Raw genomic sequence first — 20,512 nt, 5'->3', positions numbered from 1 at the left:
CTGTGATTTGTGAAAGTTTTTTGTCTTATGGCCAATGTTACTGCATTGGTGTTATTTTGTCTAATACTTTCTGAACCATTTTGACATTGTTATGGTTGTAATTAAGACCAGATGAAAATGAAAGAAAGTGGAGGAGGTAAAAATAGATAAGAAGATGAAAATTATTGGGAGGACAAGTAAGGAAATCTCAAGAAGAAACACTTACTAGTATCAAGAGTTACAGTAATGCCATAAAAATGGTCTTTTACCATTAACAGTCATGAGTCTGTCTTAAAGACAAACCATTTAATGAGAAGAAAAAATACCAAATGCTCTTTTATCTAATTACTTCATGTATCTTATAATTCTGAAATTAGTAATCTTTGTGAAGGGCAGAGTAAACTAATTCTAGGTTAGAGGAAGGCTGGGAATTCAATGTGCAGATTATATTTTTTAATATTTTCTGTTTTCTTAAAACATAATAATCTTTTAATTGTTTCAGAAAGGTGAGCAATGTGTTCCCTGGATTTATGGTATAGACAACATGCCTACGGAAACAGGGAACAGAAGAAACTGTTGTAAAAGCTTTTCTGCCTGCTACTTTGTAAACATATTAGTTTCCAAACCTCATTTTGGTTTAATATACACTACACACTACGGTATCGATGTGTTTAATTTATAATGAAGACTGATGCTGTTTCAGCAGAGCTATTGCTTGTTCTATTTCAGAACATGTATTAAGCTGTTCAAGGAGCAGTGAAATCTCCAACTGCTACATTAGCTGGACTTGTCAAATTAATGCCTATTGAAGATTTTTCTGGGTTTCAGATATGGTCTTGAATGAAAAATGTCATTGTGCTGTCAGTCATCCAGCTAATTATCTAGAGGTCAAGCTGACCTCTTGTATATATCTACATTATCTCTTATTCTTTTACAGCATGAGGTGTAGCCCCATGAAACTGGCTAATATAAATTAGTTTGAGAAAATATGCTTACAGTCTTAATGAAAAGATAAATTGTGTATGTTTTAAACTAGCATGGATCTGTACTGCTGCATTTCAGATTTGCCAACTCTTCCATCAAATTTGATGAAAGAGATTCACTCAAGCCCTATTCAGGTTATTTTCAATTTTACCATTCTCGTAATAAAAATTCAATATTGTTCTTTCTAATTACTACAGTTCAAAAACAATTTTAGCCTTTGTATTTCTAAATACTGGCAATATAGATGACATCATTTTGCAAAACAAAGAGGTACAATGTGATCCCATACTGTACTCTGTTTCTGCCAGATGAAGGAGTTAAATTCAGATATATTCAAATGCTTCTGAACATCTGAACAGAAAACACTTTAGAGATGAAGAAATATGCAGTTACCTTAATATCCTAGTTTGTGTTTCTTTAATACTGCTACAGCTTTGTATAAATTTGATCATCCCACAACCCACTTTGAAATTCTTTCAAAGCTGCTATAACTTTGAAAATGTGCAAACCACCTTAAGAAGCCAAGAGCACAGCACAAGATGAATAAGCAGATAATTCCTATGCAGTTTCCATAATGATCTATGCACATGCTCTGATAACTACACATCCTCCCAGAAGATGCACTGTAGGACTCACAGATTACATGTTTTAGGCAAAAGAAACCCAGAAATTAACAGATCTCTACAGAAGGTCTGTTGGAGTCTGGCTAGATGATTGTAGTGTTCTCTTGTGGCCTTAAAGCATAGCAGCCTATCTGTAACCCTTTGTCTAGAAAACTTGCAGCTGCATAAAATGGAAAGAGCACACAAAGCATATCCTGGGGTGGATTTCTAGATAAAGGCACACCTGCAGTGGTGACTTCCTAAACCAGCTTGTGTCACTAGTCCTGGAAAGCACTCTGAGATTTCTGATAAAAGGTCCCCTCAGTCCAGAGGTTGTCAAAGTTTGTGTGATGATCTTCCTTATTTCTCAAGAGGGATCTTTCAGTAACCTAGATGTGGGAAATGCTGTTCTGTGTCAGGAGCGCGGGTGTTGCTTGGCTCTCTGAAACCTGTGCAATGTCTGTTTGCCTGTGGGCAAGTTCCCTTGTATTACAGTCTTTGATCATAGAGCAGGGATTCCTTTTTCTGGCCAGGATTTTGTGTGTTGATGCATACGTTTCCTTTTATTCTGTAAAACTCAAAGTGGCTTAGTCCTTCTTATTTTCAAATCCTTGGTTCTGTGCACGCAATGCTGCAGCTCCTGCTCTGCTTTGCACTGGAATTCCAGAGAGCTGGGTACCTCATTTCGTGCTCAGGAATGCAGGAGGCAGGGCTGAGTCATTCCTCTCTCAGCCTCCGGAGTGCTCATGGGCTGTAGTAACACCTTTCCTAGAACGAGCAGAGCAAGTCACACAAAGCCTGCGTGCTTTTGGGCTGCCTGTGTGCTGATCCATAGGCTGAGCAAAGCTCTAAGAAAGGAAGAGATGGACACTTAAGGTGTTATTTCCAGGGAGACCAGTGGATATGATTCAAATGTTACCAGCTTTACTAACAATCATATTTGGAGATCTATAAAACAGAGGTTGTTAGTGTTTGACTGTGACTGGTGGAGAGCCTTTCTGTGCTGTCTTGCACATTTTCAAATTCAGCTGTACCTGAACAAGCCACTTTATATACTCTTACACAGTGTTTCACATGGGGATTTGCACCAAAATGGTTGTGCTGCTGCTGTGCTCGCTGCACTGCTGCAAGGTCCAGTCCTCACCAGCCATTTGGCTAGTTTTGATTTGTTAGCAGTCCCTTGTTTGTCCAGTGCAGACATAACCTTGTGCATTGTACTGTTAAAGAAACAATAAAGAACATTGAGATCTGGTACCTATTTGTCAAAATGCCAGTACTTAGAATCGTAGAAAATCCTATTACACTTACAAATAAAAGCATGCTAATACTGTTTTCCATGTCCTTTGGGCATAAAGTACGTTGTAGTAAAGGATCTTGCAACAAAAAATCAACATACAGCAATTCTTACAGAGCTGGTTACAGATAAACGTTTCCTGCAGGAGAATTCATGTTGAATGCAGAAAGATATAAAATGAAGCTGTTAAAATTCTTGCAGTTCATTGATCTTTTGACTTTTTTATGTTCTTAACAAGCTTTCCTGAAAACCCAGCACAGAATCCCACCACTCCTTACCCAATTCACAGGAGATATTGCAAAAGGTCAGCAAAGGCAGAGACAGAAGAATGAGGTTTCCACTGAGGAGGAAATGAGAGGTACATTTAGAAAATCCCTCTGTTCCAGATTTCAGGAGCTCTTCCACCCTAGCCAAGCCCTGGTGAACTGCTCATAGCTAAGCCAAGAAGGTCATTGGAGGGCATTGTTTTGCAAACCTGCCAACAGCTTTGAGTAAATTTTAGTAGCTGTGATTTTCTCTTGGCTGAAAGTAAGTATGAAGTCCAGTTTTGTGATCCAATGTCAGGTGATGACACCTCGATTCCAGCTGAGAAGCAGAGAGCTGTTTTTCTTCTGGGAGCTGTCATTCTAGATTTGTGAAAATCTGCAGTACAATCATTCACCATCAGCAGGCTGACAAGTGCTGTTGTGATTGTTACAGAGATGTCTGAGGCTCTGAGCTGGTTGTTTTAACTCAGGTGGTTGGAGGCATCCAGGACAATTTGTCTGTGAGATGCACATAATGATCAACAACAGATCCACGTGACCACATTAATTCAGTGTTAATTATATGAAACTCATTATTATTTTAATTTGTAGAGGCCAGAGTGGTTACCTTCAGTGATTCTTGTCCTCTGACTGTGGACCCAGTGGTCATGCCTGATGACTGAGTGTGCACAGCCAGGGTGGAGGTACATAACCACGTACCTGGCACTGCCTGCTTGTTCCTGAGTTGCAGGTGCAACTTGGAGTCAGCCACAGCAGCTTGGGAGAACACTGTGGAAAGGCTCTCTGGGTGCAGACTGCTGTGCACTCCACAGTTGGAGGGAGTAAAATGGGGGCTCTATTGTGTTTATTTTGTAACACAAAGGTTCAGGAAGGTCAGGCCCTCAGGAGCAGATGGCTGGAGCAGACCTCCCTCCTGGACAAGTGTTCTGCTCTGAGGGCACTTGGGGCTTTTAATTGTGCTCTGGGGTGACACAGCTCTGCTGGCTGACCTGCACAAGTCCCTTGGCTCAACACCCTTGTTCCAGAGCCTTGCTGCAGCTCCACCTGGACCTGGTGGGAAATACTTGATGCAACCCCCAGGAGAGAAAGGGAACAGCAGCAAGGACACTGCTGAGCCAGATATCCTGCCCACAAAATCCTGCTCACAGCAGCTCTCGGCACCGAGCCTCCAACTCCAGAGCCAGATCCCAGGCCCCTGTTTTGCATTTTCCTTCTCCTTGCAGTGAGAACACATCAGCCTGGGTGTAACCTCTCTCCTGAGAGGCCACCAGTCCCTGCCAAGCTGCAAGACTGAGGGATGAAGGAAACAACTGACAGAGCAAAGGGCACCCACACAAGCTCATGGCAGCTCAGAAACCCAGGCTCTCCAAATGCCTGCCAAGGGGCCCCCTCCCAAAAGTACTGCTCTCCCCAGGAGACACAGCTGTACAATCTTACAATCTTCTGGTTTAATTTCAAGGTATTAGTTATTCTGGGAGAGAATTCCAATTTTAATCAAAGAAGAAAAAATCAACCTAAAAATATAAAGTCTGTGCTGATTTCTAGGGATTTTGCTTATGGAAGAAGTGTGAGGTGGAGTAGAGAAGTGACAGTGAGTATGTGAATGGTGTGAATATTTTTATATCTATGTTGTTTGCTTTTTATATTCTTCCCCTCCATATCTTCTTTTTCTTGCTGAGAAACAGGTTGGTAAAGCAGAGCTTCTATAAAACCTTGATTAAGGAATAGGTGGGAAGGAGGGATCCCACGTTTCAGGACGGATGATGAGCACTAGCAGCTCAGGATGACTGCCAGCTGAGGAATGACAGGATGCAGAGGTGGGGCACGAGCGCACGACTGAGCTGAGGAGGACAAAAACAATGCGGAGGGGTAGAGAATTACGAACAGATAAAGAAAACAAAGCATGTTGGGAAAGCTCTCCAGTAATCAAGTATGACTTCAGCTAATTTCCTCTTGCACATTTCAAGTTTAAATGTATGCCTAAACCACCTTGGGTTAAAGTATAAAAATAGGAACATTTTCTTTCAGCCCTCAGTGACTGATGTGTGCTGAGGTAGTGCAGAGCTCAGAGTAGGAGTGAAAATAAGCCAGTGGGAGGAGGTGAGCAGGTACAGGAGGAGCAGGAGAATGAGTGGTGGCACAAGTATTGTTTTCAGCCAGTCTGTACACAATTGTTTCCCGTGGGTTTGGAGAATGTGGTGCAGTTTACTCCACACTCCAGCTTGCTCCTTTGTGTCTTATTGCCTGTGATGTTTCATAGTTTCTCCTGCCATAAGGGTTGCTCAGCCCTTTCTTCTGGTTACCCGCCCCAGAAGAGCCACTGCTGCCCTGAGTACAGGCAGAGCGACAGAAGGATGTGTACAACCATGAGTTGACTGGACAGGCATCCCATTTCCTGTGAGTGGAGGGAAGCAGGAGGCCGAGCCCAGGCTACTTCTCACCGCTGTGAGGATGCGTCGGGTCAGGACATCCTGCTGGGCTCACGCGCCGCTTCCTCCTGGGCCTTGTGCCTAATTCTGTTGCAACTGAGCCCAGACCTGGTTCACCTCCTGTTTTGGGACTTCCCCCCCTGTGTCATGACTGGACTGGAGAACTGCAGCCATTCACCATGCTGGAAGCATCTCCAGCAGCAGCAGGGCCTACAGGGAAGGTGAGGGAGAGGCCAGGAGCGGGCAGTGGGGGATGTCAGGCCAAGGACTCCGGCTCCGGGTTTTTGCTGCAGCTGCCTCGAGCGGGCTCCGGCTCCGATACTCCGCGCCCGGTTTTGCGCGCGGCTGCGCTGCCGTGTGGCGGCGGGGGAGGCTCCGGCTCCGTCCGGCGGGCGGGCGCGGATCCGGTGCCGGGATTTGCCCGGGGCCGGCTGGGGAAGTTGCCGAAGTTGTGCGGCGAGTGGCGGGGCCCGGCGCGTCCTTCCTGCGGCCCGGCCGGGGGCATGGAACAGCATGGCCGCGCGCCTCTCCCTGGCACAGGTAAGGGGCTGCGCGCCCGGCCCGCCCGCGGGGCCGCCGCCGCCGCCCGCTCCCGCCGCAGGCACGGCCGGGCGCCGCGGGGCTGCCCGGGGGCCCGCGCTTTGTGCGGACGCCGCCGCCCCGCAGCGCTGCCCCGCCGCTGTCAGGTGGCGGCGGGGCGGGGGTGTGTCCGTGGCTGCGGGAGGGAGGAAGGGAGGGAGAACGGTGGCGAGGGGAGGCGGGCGGGCAGCCCCGCGCCGCGACCCGGGGGTGCCACGGGCGGGGAGCGGGTCCCGCCCGGCCGCAGGTGCCTCTGCCCGGGGCTGGGGAGACCCGGCCGGGGAGCGGCCCTGGGCGGGCGGGGCTGCGCCGGCGGCGGTCGCGGTCCGTCTTTTGTCTCCGTAGGACTCGGGGCGCGGGGCTGGAGCCCAGCGAGCCCCGTCCCGGGAACGCCGAGGGCGGGCGGGCTGGGACAGCGTTCGCGGAGGGGCTGAAAGGCGATAGCGCCGGGTTAAGGTGTCCGTGCCCGGTGCCAGCCCCGCGGGCACACCCGGCATGGAGGGGTTCTGCGGGGCAGCGAGACCGTGGGCAGGTGACCCTGTGAGGGACAGACGAATTCCTTGTTTTATCAGAAGCCTGTCTCCACAGATACTGCTTGCAGTATCGTTATACCTTGGTTTTGGTGGGCCCCGTGCTGTGGGGACACTGTTGTCACATAGTGCCCATACAGGTGCCTCAGAGTGAGGAGCTGTGCAGGTGATGGCCCCAAAACTTGGAGACTCTGCTGGCACTGTTCCGTGCTCCACTCACCTCACCTCAATCCTTGTTGCTTGCATTTTTTGCTGGCGATGATGGAATCACTTCACACAGGTTATTCTATACCGTTAGGATCATGTCTTATTCCCTAGAGTTGCGGTAGCTAACAAACGGCCCTTTTTGATACTTTTTAATTTCATTTAGCAGCGAGATGAGAAATTCCCATTCCTACCTGACGTAAGCCTGAGGTGGGCCTGTCGGTTCATCCTCCTGGCTTGGGATGCTTCAGTCTGATAGCCAGTTGTGACATTTACAGAAAGCAAAGTGGGTAAATGAGTTCAATGAATTGCTCAAGCACATGGAAGTAAACTTAAAAAGCTGGCAGCAAGGCTGCACAAGTTTGCAGTTACTTACACAGCTCGCTTTTGAGAATATCAAGCATTTCAAGGAAAGATGGGGTAGTTCAGTGAAAAGGTGAGGAAATACGTGGAGAAAACAAATGTGTCTTTACGAGTCTAAAGGTATAGAGTTATGAGTAGAGTACTTTCTGTGAAAGCTTGCTTTATATCAAAATAACTAAGTTAGCATTGTCTGAGTCTCTTAATAGTCTTCAAGTAAATGAAAAAGCTTTAAATGTCTGTTTACTGAAGGGAAAGAAGTTTTCACAGAGCTGCTCTGTCTCTTGATTTGGGGAGAGGAGTGGGGTGTCAGCTCTGGTGTGTTCTACAGCAAGACATTATTGCTTACAGGCTGTGTAATCCTTTCATTGTAGAATTTCTTTACTTTTTTAGTCACATGGATGGGGGACTAAATACAAATGTGATAATGTTGACAGAAGCAGAAAAATTGCCAGTATCCTTAAAACCATTGTGGCTGCAGCTTACAACAGTGGTTAAAACTGAGGCAGATATTTCTGTGTGTTGACCATTTGTGTGGGGATTTCTTTTTTTGGCTTGTTTGTTTTTTCTTCTTGTGTTGCATAAGAATCATCTTAGGAAGTCAAGCAAGCCTGAAGATAATTCTTTTCAACGTAGATTCTAACATGTGGAATTTTTGGGTTATAAAAAGTCCTCACAAGTGTTGAAGTGTCCAGAATCTGTTGAGGAGCCTGAGGAAGTGAAAATGAGGGCACGGGGGTGGGGAGTGCAGCGAGATCAGTTACGGACAGCAGCAGTGAAGTTGTGCAGATCTCTGTGATCTGCTCCAGGTCACACAGAGAGAGCAGGAGGCACATGAACCTGCATCAAACTCGTTGCTGAGTCCGTTTTTCTGTTCCCCTTCCTGTGCTTGGTTTGACACTGCTCTAGCACGGCTGGGACGTTGGGTATTTCCAGCTGAGATGAGGGTATTTTCAGATGGCTTTGCAGCTGCAATGTCTGAGAGGGCTGCACGTCCTTTATTTGAATATCAAAGCAGTAATTTCAGTAATTTGAAACTTTTCTGTGCTAATTGTATTCTTTTCACTGATTAGTAAAAACACTTCAGGACTGTGTAGCTGCAGTGAAATTTATTACACCAAGTATGCTTGAGCAAGGGTTGTGAAGTGAAGCTGATAATCTCCCTGTCCTCTCTCCCTTTAATGGTAAATATCTGAAGTATTTTTAATCTCCCCATTTTGAACCCGTTCTGGAACATCTTGTTGCCACTTGCGTTTGCTCAACGCATGACTGTGAATTTAATGTGGAACTTCTAAGGGAACTTCTACCACGGGAGTGTTTTGTTGTGGTTGCCTTTAGTTTGGAAACAAGCAAACAACTGCAAGGAGAAGGAACTGACCGATCTCACAGATTGTCATCTGTTGCTGGAAAAGTCAAAGGAAGCTATAACCAGTATAAGGGGTTGTATATTTTGACCTTCCAAGGATGGTTGCTCAATTTCATAAGGGGAATTTAGGAGAGGAAGAACAAAGAACTAAAGATGTGGAAAATGGGGCAGCGATATTTCTTGAAAGATGGATTAATATGGACATTCAGTACCTTCTAGTTGCTCTTGAAAATAGAACTTGTGGTTTATTCTGAAAAACTGGCTGTGATTGAAGGGGAAGCTCACAGCTCAGGGAAGCACTGGAAAGTACTCAGGAGGAAAAGGAAGATAACTTTGTGTTTGTCTTCCTGATGAAATGCTTTTTGTGAGAAATGTGGTAATTGTCTTGAAGTAGTTATGAGCTGCTTTGGTTAACGAGACAAAATCATGTAATATCAATTTGTATCCTAATTAGCTACAAGTCTCATTTTAGACTTGAGCATTGTGTTGCAGAGCTGAGAATGCTGTGCTGTGTTGTTGAAGGGAAACATGGAGTATTAAACTGAGGCTGAGCTGGATGGATTCCTGTCCCATGCACACATTGCCAGGATTAAGGTCTTGTTACTGGAATACACAGGATCCAAATACTTGCAGTATGAATGATGCCCTCATACTAATGAACTTATTATGTATAATCTAGAGCTAAAGATTTTGAGGTCCCTGGCAAACTTGTGGTGTTTTTGTGGGGTTTTTTTTGTTTTGTTTTGTTTTGTTTTGGTTTGGTTTTTTTTGTTTGTTTTTGGTTTTGTTTTGTTATTGTTTTGTTTTTTGTTTTTTGGTTTTTTTTTAAGAAATCAGCAAAATTGTTAAATAAAGATCAGAGTTTGTAATTTTTAGTGAAATGAGGAACCTGTTGTTCCTCTTTCTGTCCTGCAGATGAAGAATGCAGAGTATGCATGAGTATATTTTAACCTGCACATAGAGGGGACTGATGCTCCTAAAGCAGATAAAACCTAATTTCTTTGGTTGGCATTGCATCCACCATGTCAGAGAGAAGCTGCCTCTTAAAAGGCAGTTCATCTACTCTTTCATTTTGCACAGGCTTTGTTCAGTAATGATTAGAAGATGGTGGAGATTTTCTGTAGCAATTTGAAAATTAAATGGAACCATTTCTAATTATGCAGTGACAGACATCTCTGCAGAGAGGAGACAGCAGCTCTTGTGCCTGCTTCAGCTGTTCAATGGGAAAGAAAGTGCTCCATTTTTAAGTACTTGGTAATAATTGTGTAGAAATTTATAGTAAATATTTTCTTTACATTTGTTATTGCTGTGGGAGATATTCCTGGTTATATAATTGAAAGTGGTAGAAGGCTTCACCCTGAAACACTTCAGCTAAGACAATAAAGCAATAGAGGAAAAAGAGAGAAGTTGATTATTATTTTGAAATGGCATTGTAAGGAAACCAGTTTGCCTTGAGCTTACCTCCTTTTTTGGCTGGCTAACTACAGGAAGAACATTTAAGGCCAGATTGTGCCTTTTGCAAACTCTTGAAATGAGTCCTAGAGCTTTGTGTTGGGATAGAATGTGGTATTTTGGATTTTCGTCAGGATAGAATAGCTTGTTTCTCCCCTGATACCTCATTGGGGTTGGAAGTGGAAATTACTTTTGTTTTTCTCAATGGATAGCTTTTGTTTGTTTGTTTTTAAGCCCTTTTGGAAGGAAGGTGGTGGCTGGATGGGGTGGGCAGACTGGTAATAATATCTTATTACACCTAAATGGGAATGTGCCAGAGGCATGAAAACATGGGAATTGACTGACAACAGAAGATGAAAAAGACTGGTGTCCCTGAAGGTGTTTTTTATTTCCTAGGTTATCATTCTAAAGTTCATAGGTTTGTAATTACTACAACACACATTACCCTTCTGAAGTGATCAACTTTGAAATGGAGCCATAATAATGTCTTTCTATTTTTATACATGGTGGAATCTGACCTTTCCTCCCTCCCTCATTTTGCATCTAAAACAAGCTGAATTTACTCTGCAAATGGTTGTTAAAATCCCATAAAAAGAATTTTGCCAGGTAAATTCTAAGGCAGCACTTGGAAAGGTGTTGAACTGTAGTTTTTTCTTATCCCAGAAGAATATCCTAGATTATATTTGCATTTGTTTGTTTATTGTGGGGTAAACTTTGAAGGAGGAACAAGTCTATTACTAGTAAAAGAGTCTGAGAAACTTTTTTACTACTGTTTTTCCACTCACAGGAAATTCCAGTTACTGCAGTCATACTGATATCAAAATGAATATTGGAAGCACTAATGCAGTAAAGAATTATTGGCTCACACTCTTAAGTACTGAATGAAAAGATTATTTGCACTTAGTGTTTCCATTGCAGGACTTGAACACGACGTTTCCTGTCCAGAAGTGACAGTGATCAGTTTGGCTGTAATGAGGAGACATTTGGCTGAACAAAGGGTGACATTGGGCAGGAGGGATGATGCACAGGAATCCAGCAGATGCACTGGCCAGCTCTGCTCTGCTTCTCTGCTCACAGCTTTAGTTTTGTGCCCAGACTTTTACTTTCTCACGAAGTAACATCTAGTAAGTCAAATACTTGAGTATTTGGGAGAACTACCCCTGTAGTTGCTGTGCAAAGTGTATCTCGGTGGGTAAATAAAATAAAGCACGTGAGGTTTAGGTAAGAAAATAAAGTGTGCTGTGGAGTGCTGGAAAATGATTGGAGGGTGTTTGTTGTATTGGTGTTGTGGCAGTCTGAGGGCTGGCAAAACTTGAAAATACTGTGTCAGGCTATTTTAAGGGATGTGTAACTGCATGTTTAGTTGATGGCTGAAATAATAAAAGTCTTTGGGTACCAGAGCAAAGTCAGAGCAAGGTTAAGCTATAAAAATGGAGGTATTGCAGTGAATACCAATGATGGTTTCCCAGCATATGTAATTTTTCATGTCTGGCTCTGGGAGAGGTATTTCCCACCCACCTCCTAGTAATCAAATAAAACCTTACCAGCTGTGTGGCCCTGTTGCTCTTCCCTCCTCCCAAACACCAAAAAACCCAAAACAAACAGCAACAACAAGACCCACCAAAAAAAATGCCAAACACAAAACCCAAAGACCAGCTAGAAAATCAGAAGCTGAGTCTCTGGGGCAGTATGCTTGCTGAACAAGCTCTGAATGGAAGCTCTCCTGTTACTTCTAGCTGTTCTCTATAATTTGTATTTAGGATGTTCCGGCAATGCTGCACGCTTTCTGTAATTGCACAAGATCACACTAAATGAATTTATACCAAACATCTTCTCTTAGTAATATTTTCAGATGATCAGCACCTGTAAACATGGAGTACTCAAGCAAAAGAGCAGCTGTTGCTGTAGGAAAATGGATGTGGTGTTATGTGTCAACCACGAATACAATCTGTAGTAAAGGTTTTTACAAAGATGTGATTGGCAACATCCATGATGCTGTTGGTTTCCATATTTCCATTTGAACATCTAAATTTTAAATCCAGAGAAGCTGCTTTGTTGGATTCTGTTTGCACAAAGGTCTGCAAATCCTGGGGTTTGACATTATATTCCTCTTAAGGGGGAGAACTCTGGTTTTGGATGATATTTGAAGTTATGTGCCTGGGCTTTTTTAGTAAGTATTGTGTAATTAGCTTGTATTATGCTCAGATGTTCCCACAGGGTTTGTGAGGGCAACACACACTGAATTCTAGGGTTATCCTCTGCCTAAATGCCTTTGGTTTAGGCAACCTGTGCTTCATGAAAGCAGGATCTGATTTTGTGCCTGCTTTTATGTTGGGGAAGAGAGGTAACCCTAACACTTCATTTCTTGACAGTCTGTTGGGCAAGGGTATTTAGTGTAGGCCAAGAGATTAGGTCTTGCATTGTTTCAGGTCTTAGATTTTTTTTTTTGTGATTCTAAAAATAATTTAAAAATAAAGAAAGAGCCTTTTCCAAAGAAGCTCTTTTATCCTTGTCCACTTAAATTTAGGTGAGCCCTGAATGTCTGGTAGAGGGCAGTGGAATGAAGGCCGAAGTTATCCCCAGCAAGGGTTCAAGTTACAAACCCCAAAGTTAGAATATTACTCTATTTTAATGTGGTACTGTTGCTGTGGGTTTAGTTTGGAATCTAGGGATTAATTTGGGTAACTGAAAATTTTGCAGACTGGTTGCATATGACACTAAATTCCAAAGAATTACACAGAGGACGGTGAACTAAAATGATATTGCTTTGTACTCTAATATTAGAGAGCAGTTCCTGGCCTGAGTCGTTTCAGGTTTCTGCTTTTGCCCCCAGGCAGTGTTGCCTGAGAGTTCTGTTTCACACAGCCTCACCTGGTGACCTGGCTGGGGGAAATCTGATCCGGGGTGGTGTCAATGGCTGCAAAACGAGAACTCAGTCCTGTAAAAGTTACAGCACGAGGAGCTGTCCTAGTTCCTCTTCGTTGTACAGAATAAATCCTTTAATGCTTCTTTGCAGACCAGTGGAGTGTGTTTTATATCTTTATGTGTCCAGGGAGAGGGAAATTGAAATATGGATCTCCAGGGCTCATTTTTCCTCTGTGTCTCTTTTGCAGCTATCGAGTGCAAATCCTGTGTATGAGAAATTCTATCGACAGGTATGTATATTCTGGAAGGACAGACCTCATCTGGATTTTAAAGAATTGATATTCTTTTGCTATGGACTCAGCATGATCAACAGTGTGTAAACAATAAAAGTTCAAGAGAAATTGTAGTGCTTTAAAATGAATTTTTATAGTAGCTAACATGTGGGTCTGAGCTCTATCAGTATAAATTTAATAATTGTAAGATGACCCTTATTTTCTAGGGAACTGCCAGGTGTGTATGACATCCCTCACTTGACTGTTCTTATAGACTGTGAGGTCTTGGGATGGAGTAAATTCTTTAAAAATGCTGTATTGATATGTTCTTGGTTATTTTTTACCAGTGAAGATTAGTTTCTTCCATTTGTACCTCAGTTAGCATCATGTAAAACTTGATTCTCACTCAGAATATTCCCAGAGTTAATCATAGAATGTTGTAAGGAGTGAAATTTGGATAGAAGGCCACTGAATGCAAAAAGAATGCCTGTAGTTCTTGCAGCTTCACTCAACAGATGCAAATCTTTTGACTTCATGATGCAAAAATAAAAAGTAAATATAAATAAAATTTAAGAGTATAAATTTTATTTATCGCTTGTCTTCTATATTTTGACACCAAGATGTCTTCATTCCTATAAATACAACTTTTTTTTCTAAAAAGCTGTTTCACCTATTCTGCAACAACAGTATTTTCTGTCATGTGCCTAATGTACTTTATTGTACAAATATATTGTAAAAACTTTCGAGGAAATTAAACTACTTGGCTGTATAAAACAATTAAAAATAATTTTGATTTGTAATACACCTGTTGAGTAATTGATGAAAAAAAACAACCAAGTTTTTTTTTCCTTTGTGCAACTGGTAATGCTCCTCTAAGGTTATGGTGTATATGGCCTCCTTATTTAGGAGCTTCTTCTGTGTGTCAACATCAGAATGTAAACTTGTGTGCTGGGGAAGGCACAAGGCCATGATTTCTATCCATGCCCTATTTTCAGATTGTGCTTAGAAGATTAGTCCCATTATCAAGTGCAAAAACAGCAGCTCAGATGCATCAGCCTGGGATGCCTGAAGTCTGGGCTTGCCATTGTACTTCAGTAAGGGATTTTCTCCACTGCAGGAGAGTAGCAGATTTGAAATTGCTAAACAAGAAGAGAGAGTTTACCTTGATCAAAGTTCAGGTGGCTCCTTGTGGCTGAAGGAGATACTATCACCCTCAGAAAGTTTTCCTTCAGATGGACAAATCCACTGTGTGTTTAACTTTAGGCATTGGATTAAAAACCTTTGGAGAGTCCCTTATAATAAGATATAAGAAAAGGCTGGGAACTGATTGTTCTGCACATTGGGGTTGCCAGCTCAGTCCTGACTCTGACTGTCAGGTACCACCTTTGCCATCTGCCTGTCTCTTCCTCCTGACTGCATTTGCTCAACCACTGAAGTGTGGAGCAAAAACTCAGATAAAGGAACTGAATTGAAGCACAGATGTGGTACTGGTTGCTAAGTCAGCTCTTCCATTTGTTGGAATACACAGCCTAGTGAAATTAGAGCACTATTTGTTGTCCAGTGGTTTCAGCAGTGAACAGGAACGGGGATTCCTTAAACATGATGTTAACTGTTAGTGAAGTGGTGCCAGTGGATTTGTTTCCCAGAGGATTATTTTCCTGACTTACTCAGATGAACTCTTTGCTGCAAGGATTTTTCCTAAAGAGGAGCTTTCAAATGTGTCTGAAGACTTTCAGTTCCACAAGGGAACTTTTCCCTTCCATTCCTCAGATAAGGAGATGTCAGATTTCAGAACAGAAATTCAGAGAGACGTTTCCCACTTTGTCTTATGGTGCTGGTGGAGTGTGCTGTTCTATGAATTAATTCATCACCTGGAACAGCTCTGATGCTGAGCACACTTCCAGTTCTATCACAAACTTAAAGGAATTCATCTGGCAGAAGGTGTGTTGTGAAATGGGTGTAAATCCTGCCCTTTGTACTTAGAATGAGATTGGAACCTCAGCCTTTCAGTAGGCACTCTTTTCTTTCAAATAAATATTTTTCTGTTCAACCTTTTATAGACTGACTCAAAGCAGGGTGAGGTTAAAGGATAAACTTAAATACCTGTCATAAAGCACTAGGAAATTACTTATTCACATGATGCAGTGCAGCAGGGAAGCAGTGCTGAATTCTTGGTGAGTCCTGAGCTGAAGCACTGCAACCTTCTGCCCTAATCACATGAGATGTATGTTTGTAACTTTTGGTAGTTTCTGGTGCTACAAAAGACAGGTTGTAACAAGGGGGTTGTTGGCTGATGCAGCTGTGGAAACTGCTCCTTACACATCAGGGGAAAAGCTCTGCCAAGCTGGTGGACAAACACCAGCAATCATCCCAGTGCAATAATCAAACATAACTAACCCCACCCCAGCGCTCAAGACTCAGTAATTTGTAAAGAAATTGAAATCAGCCCTTTAAAAAAATAGTTACCAAGGTTTTGATAATTAATTGTACAAAAAGAAACTAGATCAGTATTGGGTTAAGTAAGAATCCTGTTTAAATCCCTTACAGTCACCTTCCTCTGGCTTGGTCTTGGGGAACTAAAAAGTAAACACAGCTGATAGTGTGGTGTTCTCTGACTTGCTTGAAGGAGTGCTGGGCTGGAGGTTTTCTGAGTGGATGCCAAGATTGCTGTGTTACATGCAAGGTCAACTCCACTTTTAAAAGGGGTTTGATGCTCTGTCTTGGCAGCTTTGTGCCTGTAGATGAACAGCTCTCCCATAACTCAGCCCAACTGCTGGACTGTAGTGTTTGCAACCTTACTGCTCTGACCAGTGCATCCTCAGTTACAGGAAAAGCCCTCTCCTAATTAAAATCACACTGGTTATGTTAAAAACAATAGTTGTTTTCACTTTCATATTAAATTACAATTTGGGGATTTCAGTGTGTTTTGTTCCCCTTCAGAAATATCTACAGACAACTGCTGCAGCATTCCTTCCAAATGATAAATTCCCCACAGTCTTTCAGGAGCCAGCTCTAATCCCATTTTGGGAAGCTGTTAGCTTTGAGCACCTTGTGTGTGCTGCAGCTGTGAGCTTGGGCAGCTGCTCTTGTGTTCCAAACACAATATTGAATATGGCCTTTGTTTAAACACAAAGCTGTGGGACTGGAAATGGTGCAGTTGTCATCATCATCACCCTACCTGTGGGCTGGAGTAAGGCTGACAGTCTGAATTGACTGAAGATGCACTTAATTCTGTTTTCCATACTGTGCCCTTTTTAAGAATCCTTTTCTTTAGGCTCTCAAGGATTCTCAGCTTTTTCTCTATTTTCCCTGCCCTTACCATCACCATGTAGGTGATGTAAGTCTTCCTTTTTCTTTTCCCACTTGAAAAGGTTTAGTTTAGATACCGTTTCCACTTAAGAACTTGAATAACTCTCTATTTTAATGATTCTCTATTGATCCAGGGAGAAATGCACACTGATGGGTATGCTGCCAATATCACCAACTTCTTCACTGTGTAAATAAATTTCACTTTAGGGAGTATTTCCCTCTGCTGTGATGGTAAAGGTATCTTCAAAGCAGGGCTTTCTTTTTCAGACACTAACAGTAACGAGCGCAGAGCTGGACAATGAAAAGTAATCAAACCCTGGAATTCTCTGTTCTTAAAAATCACATGTTTTGATGGCATCAAGAAGGAAAGCCTGTGATTAGGAGAGGCTAATTAGATAGGTTCAGAAGATAGTCCTCAGAGTGACTGTTAACTTGAGCATTCTTCTTCTGTAGCTTTTTGAGAGCTTGTGTAAAGAGATGGCATCAATTCAAAAGCCAGTTTGTCATGTGAGGATTTTTTTCTTTCCCAGGTCGATTCTGCTAATGCTGGAAGAGTATTAGCTTCTGATGCAGCTGTTTTCTTGAAAAAGTCTGGATTGACAGATTTGGTACTTGGAAAGGTATTTAATGGCAATTCTTTAATTTATTTAATTATCCTGTCTTCTTGATTCAGTTAGTATCCTGTTCAAATTAAAATACTTAGTAGTACTGCAGGATACATGATCTTCCCTAATGTGTTTTCAGTTGTTCTATCCAATAGTTCCAATAGTTTCTATTCAGTCGTAGAAATTATTGCAATATTTAAATTTGTCATCACAATTAAGTGCTATCATGAAAGTTAGGATGTGCACTTTCCTCCAGGAGTCCATTATAAATGGAGGGAGGACTTGCCAGCTTCCTCTGAAGTGCTGTGAACCCTTTATTATTTTTATGTTTCAGATTTGGGACCTAGCTGATACAGATGGCAAAGGTATCCTGAACAAACAGGTATGATTATTTATGTGGTGCATGACTCTAACCATTACCCAGCCTTGAAAACAGATGAAAGTTGAAATTTTTTGGTTCAGGAAAGCAGTTTTTCTAACAGATTTTTCTAACAGTTTTTTTCTAATTTTGGCTGGCTGTGTAATTCCCATTTGAGTGGAAGCTACAATAAATTAAACAGCCTTCAGCTGCCTCATCAGCTTTTCTCCAGGTTGTAAAATGGGCTGATGTGTAGCTGTGCAATTTGCTGAGAAGTAATTTAAGGTTTAGTGTACTGCATTTACAAAGAAGGTGACTTTCTTCTCATAATCTTGTAGGAAACAAAGCAGAAATTAAAATTCTTGTAAAATCTTCAAAATTCTTATTACTTTAATTTTGGTGGACTTGACATTGGTACATTCTGTTTGGAGTTGTCCTTCCCAAGCTGTGGCAATGAGCAGTGTGGGGACAAAATTTACATCTCAGTGGTGCTACCACAAGTTCTAATGTGTGTTACTGTTTGGTTTGAAATATAAATAACAGTCCCTGGATAGGGAAATGCTTCTTCCCATGGTAGGAAGAGGAGGAGGCTGTAATGTCTACCAAACAATTTGGGGTATTTTTGGGCTTCTTTTGGTTCATTTTTCTGGTTTTTTTCTGCTCCATCAACCATCTGTGGGATCAGCTCAGTTCCTCCAACATAAACAGCTGCAATTACACTTCAGATTTTCACTGTTCTGTAGAAGAACTGAGTGCTGAGAATTGACTACACTGGCCAGAAATTTACTAAATTCTTGGAAAATTAATTGCAAGCTTTTTCTTACAGAAGGAATCCAGCATTTGCCTGCTGCTGCTTTCTGTCACTTTCTGTCCCCCTTTGAAGCCATGTGCAATTTTTCATCTATGTAGTAATACTAGAAAAGCTCTTAATTCTTCTGAAATTTTACTATATTTTAAAATTATATTTTAATATATATTTTAATATATAATATATATTTCTCTTTTTTTCATGTTATAAACCCTTCACAATTTATTTTTTCCCCTGTAGGAATTTTTTGTGGCTCTGAGACTTGTAGCCTGTGCACAGAATGGATTGGATGTTTCCCTGAGTAGTCTTAACTTGCCTGTTCCTCCACCAAGATTTGTAAGATTTCATTTTTAATTGAACATATTATTAAGAACTGCTTTTAAGTGAAAAATTAGGAAGGTTTGGTGTAAACCCCAAACACTTCAGAGGGTGATGTTGTAGGGCAATGGGGCCCTACAACAGGGAAAAAATCAAGCAGCATGGAATAAGCTGCTACATGTTCTAGTGAGGATTTGAATATAAAATTGTGTATAATTTGAAGATATGTGGTATTTGTTCTATTAGTGTTATCCTTAATGGAATAAACATTTTAAATTTTTTGCTCTAAATTTTGGTATGAATGACTAAAATGCAGTTCTGGCTTTGAGAAGCAGCTTCTCAAATAAGGGGGTGGTTTTGCAAAGTCAGAATCACTTCTCTTTTAATGTGTCTGCTGGTATTTTGTCTTGTTTTTCCTTAGACTGATACTAGTAGTCCTTTGCTACTCAGTGGAACAGCATCAAGTGATCTGCCATGGGCTGTAAAGGTAAACTAAATATTAGCTGTTACCTAGAATTGTTATCTGGTTTGCAGGAAAACCTGTCTTAGAAAAATCTAATACTGCATTTCTAAAGTTTGATAGTTACCATTCCTGTCAAATTTATAATTGGGCTAATAGACCTAATTTAATAAGGACACTTGACTCTTGGGAAATCTCTTCATGTTTAGAAATTTAAAATAAAGAAAAAAAAGTTTGTTACCTGAAGTCATGAAAATAATTGAAGAAGAAATCTCACCGGGTTTTGATGAGTCTCTGAGTTAAAAATAGTATGTTTTTGATGTTTTCTTATAAGCATCAGGAAGTGCAATGTGTCTTTATTAAAAAAAGTTAACACTTTTGAAGGAACTTCTGCTTCTTATGCTCTGAATGTGACTGTTTGTATAAGTAATATTTTTCTTCTGCCCCTGCAGCTGGAAGACAAGGTCAAGTATGATTCTATTTTTGACAGCCTAAATCCAGTGAATGGACTGTTGTCAGGGGATAAGGTGAAACCTGTGCTCCTCAACTCAAAACTGCCAGTGGATATCTTAGGACGAGTAAGAATATCTTTGTTCTTAATTGCCAGTTCCCAACTAATACCTGTGCTGCACTCAGCAATACCTGTTTTTCAAATTGAAGATTTGTAGTCACGAGCCTAACTTTTATATTAGATTTTATGGAGTGTGACTTTTGAACAGAAAAATAAAATTTCTTTTGCTATTTGGATAGATCACCTCCACCTGCAGTTTATCAGTTATGTGTACTCTTTAACACTTGGGTCAGGCTGGGTGCCTCTGTCTCCAACTTAAAAATCTCTCTGCTTTTGTGTGATTTATGTGAATTTACACTGCTCACTGCAAACTAATGCTGTTAATAGAACTGGAGCTATGGTGGAGGGAGGCCGTTCTCATGTTTGTTTTTAATGAGGTTTTAAGTAGGAAAGTGCTGCAGTTGAGTCAGAGATCCCTATATTCTGCTTTTTCTTGGTAGGTGTGGGAATTGAGTGATATTGACCGTGATGGAATGTTGGATCGAGATGAGTTTGCAGTTGTAAGTATCTTCTGCCTCTTGGGATTTTGAAAGCCTGATTGCAGGGTTTAAAATAGATGCACTGTGTATTAATTTCTGACTGTGTGGTTCATGTGTTATCTTTATTCAGAGTCCTTAATCAAGTTTTAGTGCTGTTTAATGTTTCTGTCAGTTTGTTGCATGTGTCTCAGTGCACAGCATAACTTTCTTTGTGGGTTAGATGAGCCATTAAAAACTTACACCTGAGATCTGCTGTCCCATGGGACACTTGAGTGTTTGCATGAGTTTTACCTTAACCTTCAGTATTTATAGAACTTGAATGCCTCAGGGTATCCTCGAGGAAAGTTTGTAGTAAGTTAGAATTTTAACACTATTAAAGCCTGGAATGATGAAATAATGTAAGAAGTGTTAAATTAGAGATG

General features: G+C 41.7%; 1 protein-coding gene across 1 annotated transcript in view; it reads left to right on the top strand.

Annotated features, from left to right (window-relative positions):
- Window positions 1-5,807: 5,807 nt before the first annotated feature.
- The window catches only part of EPS15 (epidermal growth factor receptor pathway substrate 15), a 47,703-nt gene continuing 32,998 nt past the window's right edge, over window positions 5,808-20,512 (top strand). The window contains 10 exon segments of the mRNA XM_063166101.1: window positions 5,808-5,918; window positions 5,920-6,012; window positions 6,014-6,094; window positions 13,159-13,200; window positions 17,022-17,111; window positions 17,431-17,478; window positions 18,503-18,598; window positions 19,002-19,067; window positions 19,493-19,618; window positions 20,052-20,111. Coding sequence (XP_063022171.1) covers window positions 5,808-5,918; window positions 5,920-6,012; window positions 6,014-6,094; window positions 13,159-13,200; window positions 17,022-17,111; window positions 17,431-17,478; window positions 18,503-18,598; window positions 19,002-19,067; window positions 19,493-19,618; window positions 20,052-20,111 — 813 coding nt within the window.

Source organism: Melospiza melodia, chromosome 11 (assembly GCF_035770615.1).
Source record: "Melospiza melodia melodia isolate bMelMel2 chromosome 11, bMelMel2.pri, whole genome shotgun sequence".
In the NCBI taxonomy this organism is placed as follows: Eukaryota; Metazoa; Chordata; class Aves; order Passeriformes; family Passerellidae; genus Melospiza; species Melospiza melodia.
Note: the sequence above shows the minus strand (reverse complement) of the source record. Positions and strands in the feature narration are given on the sequence as shown.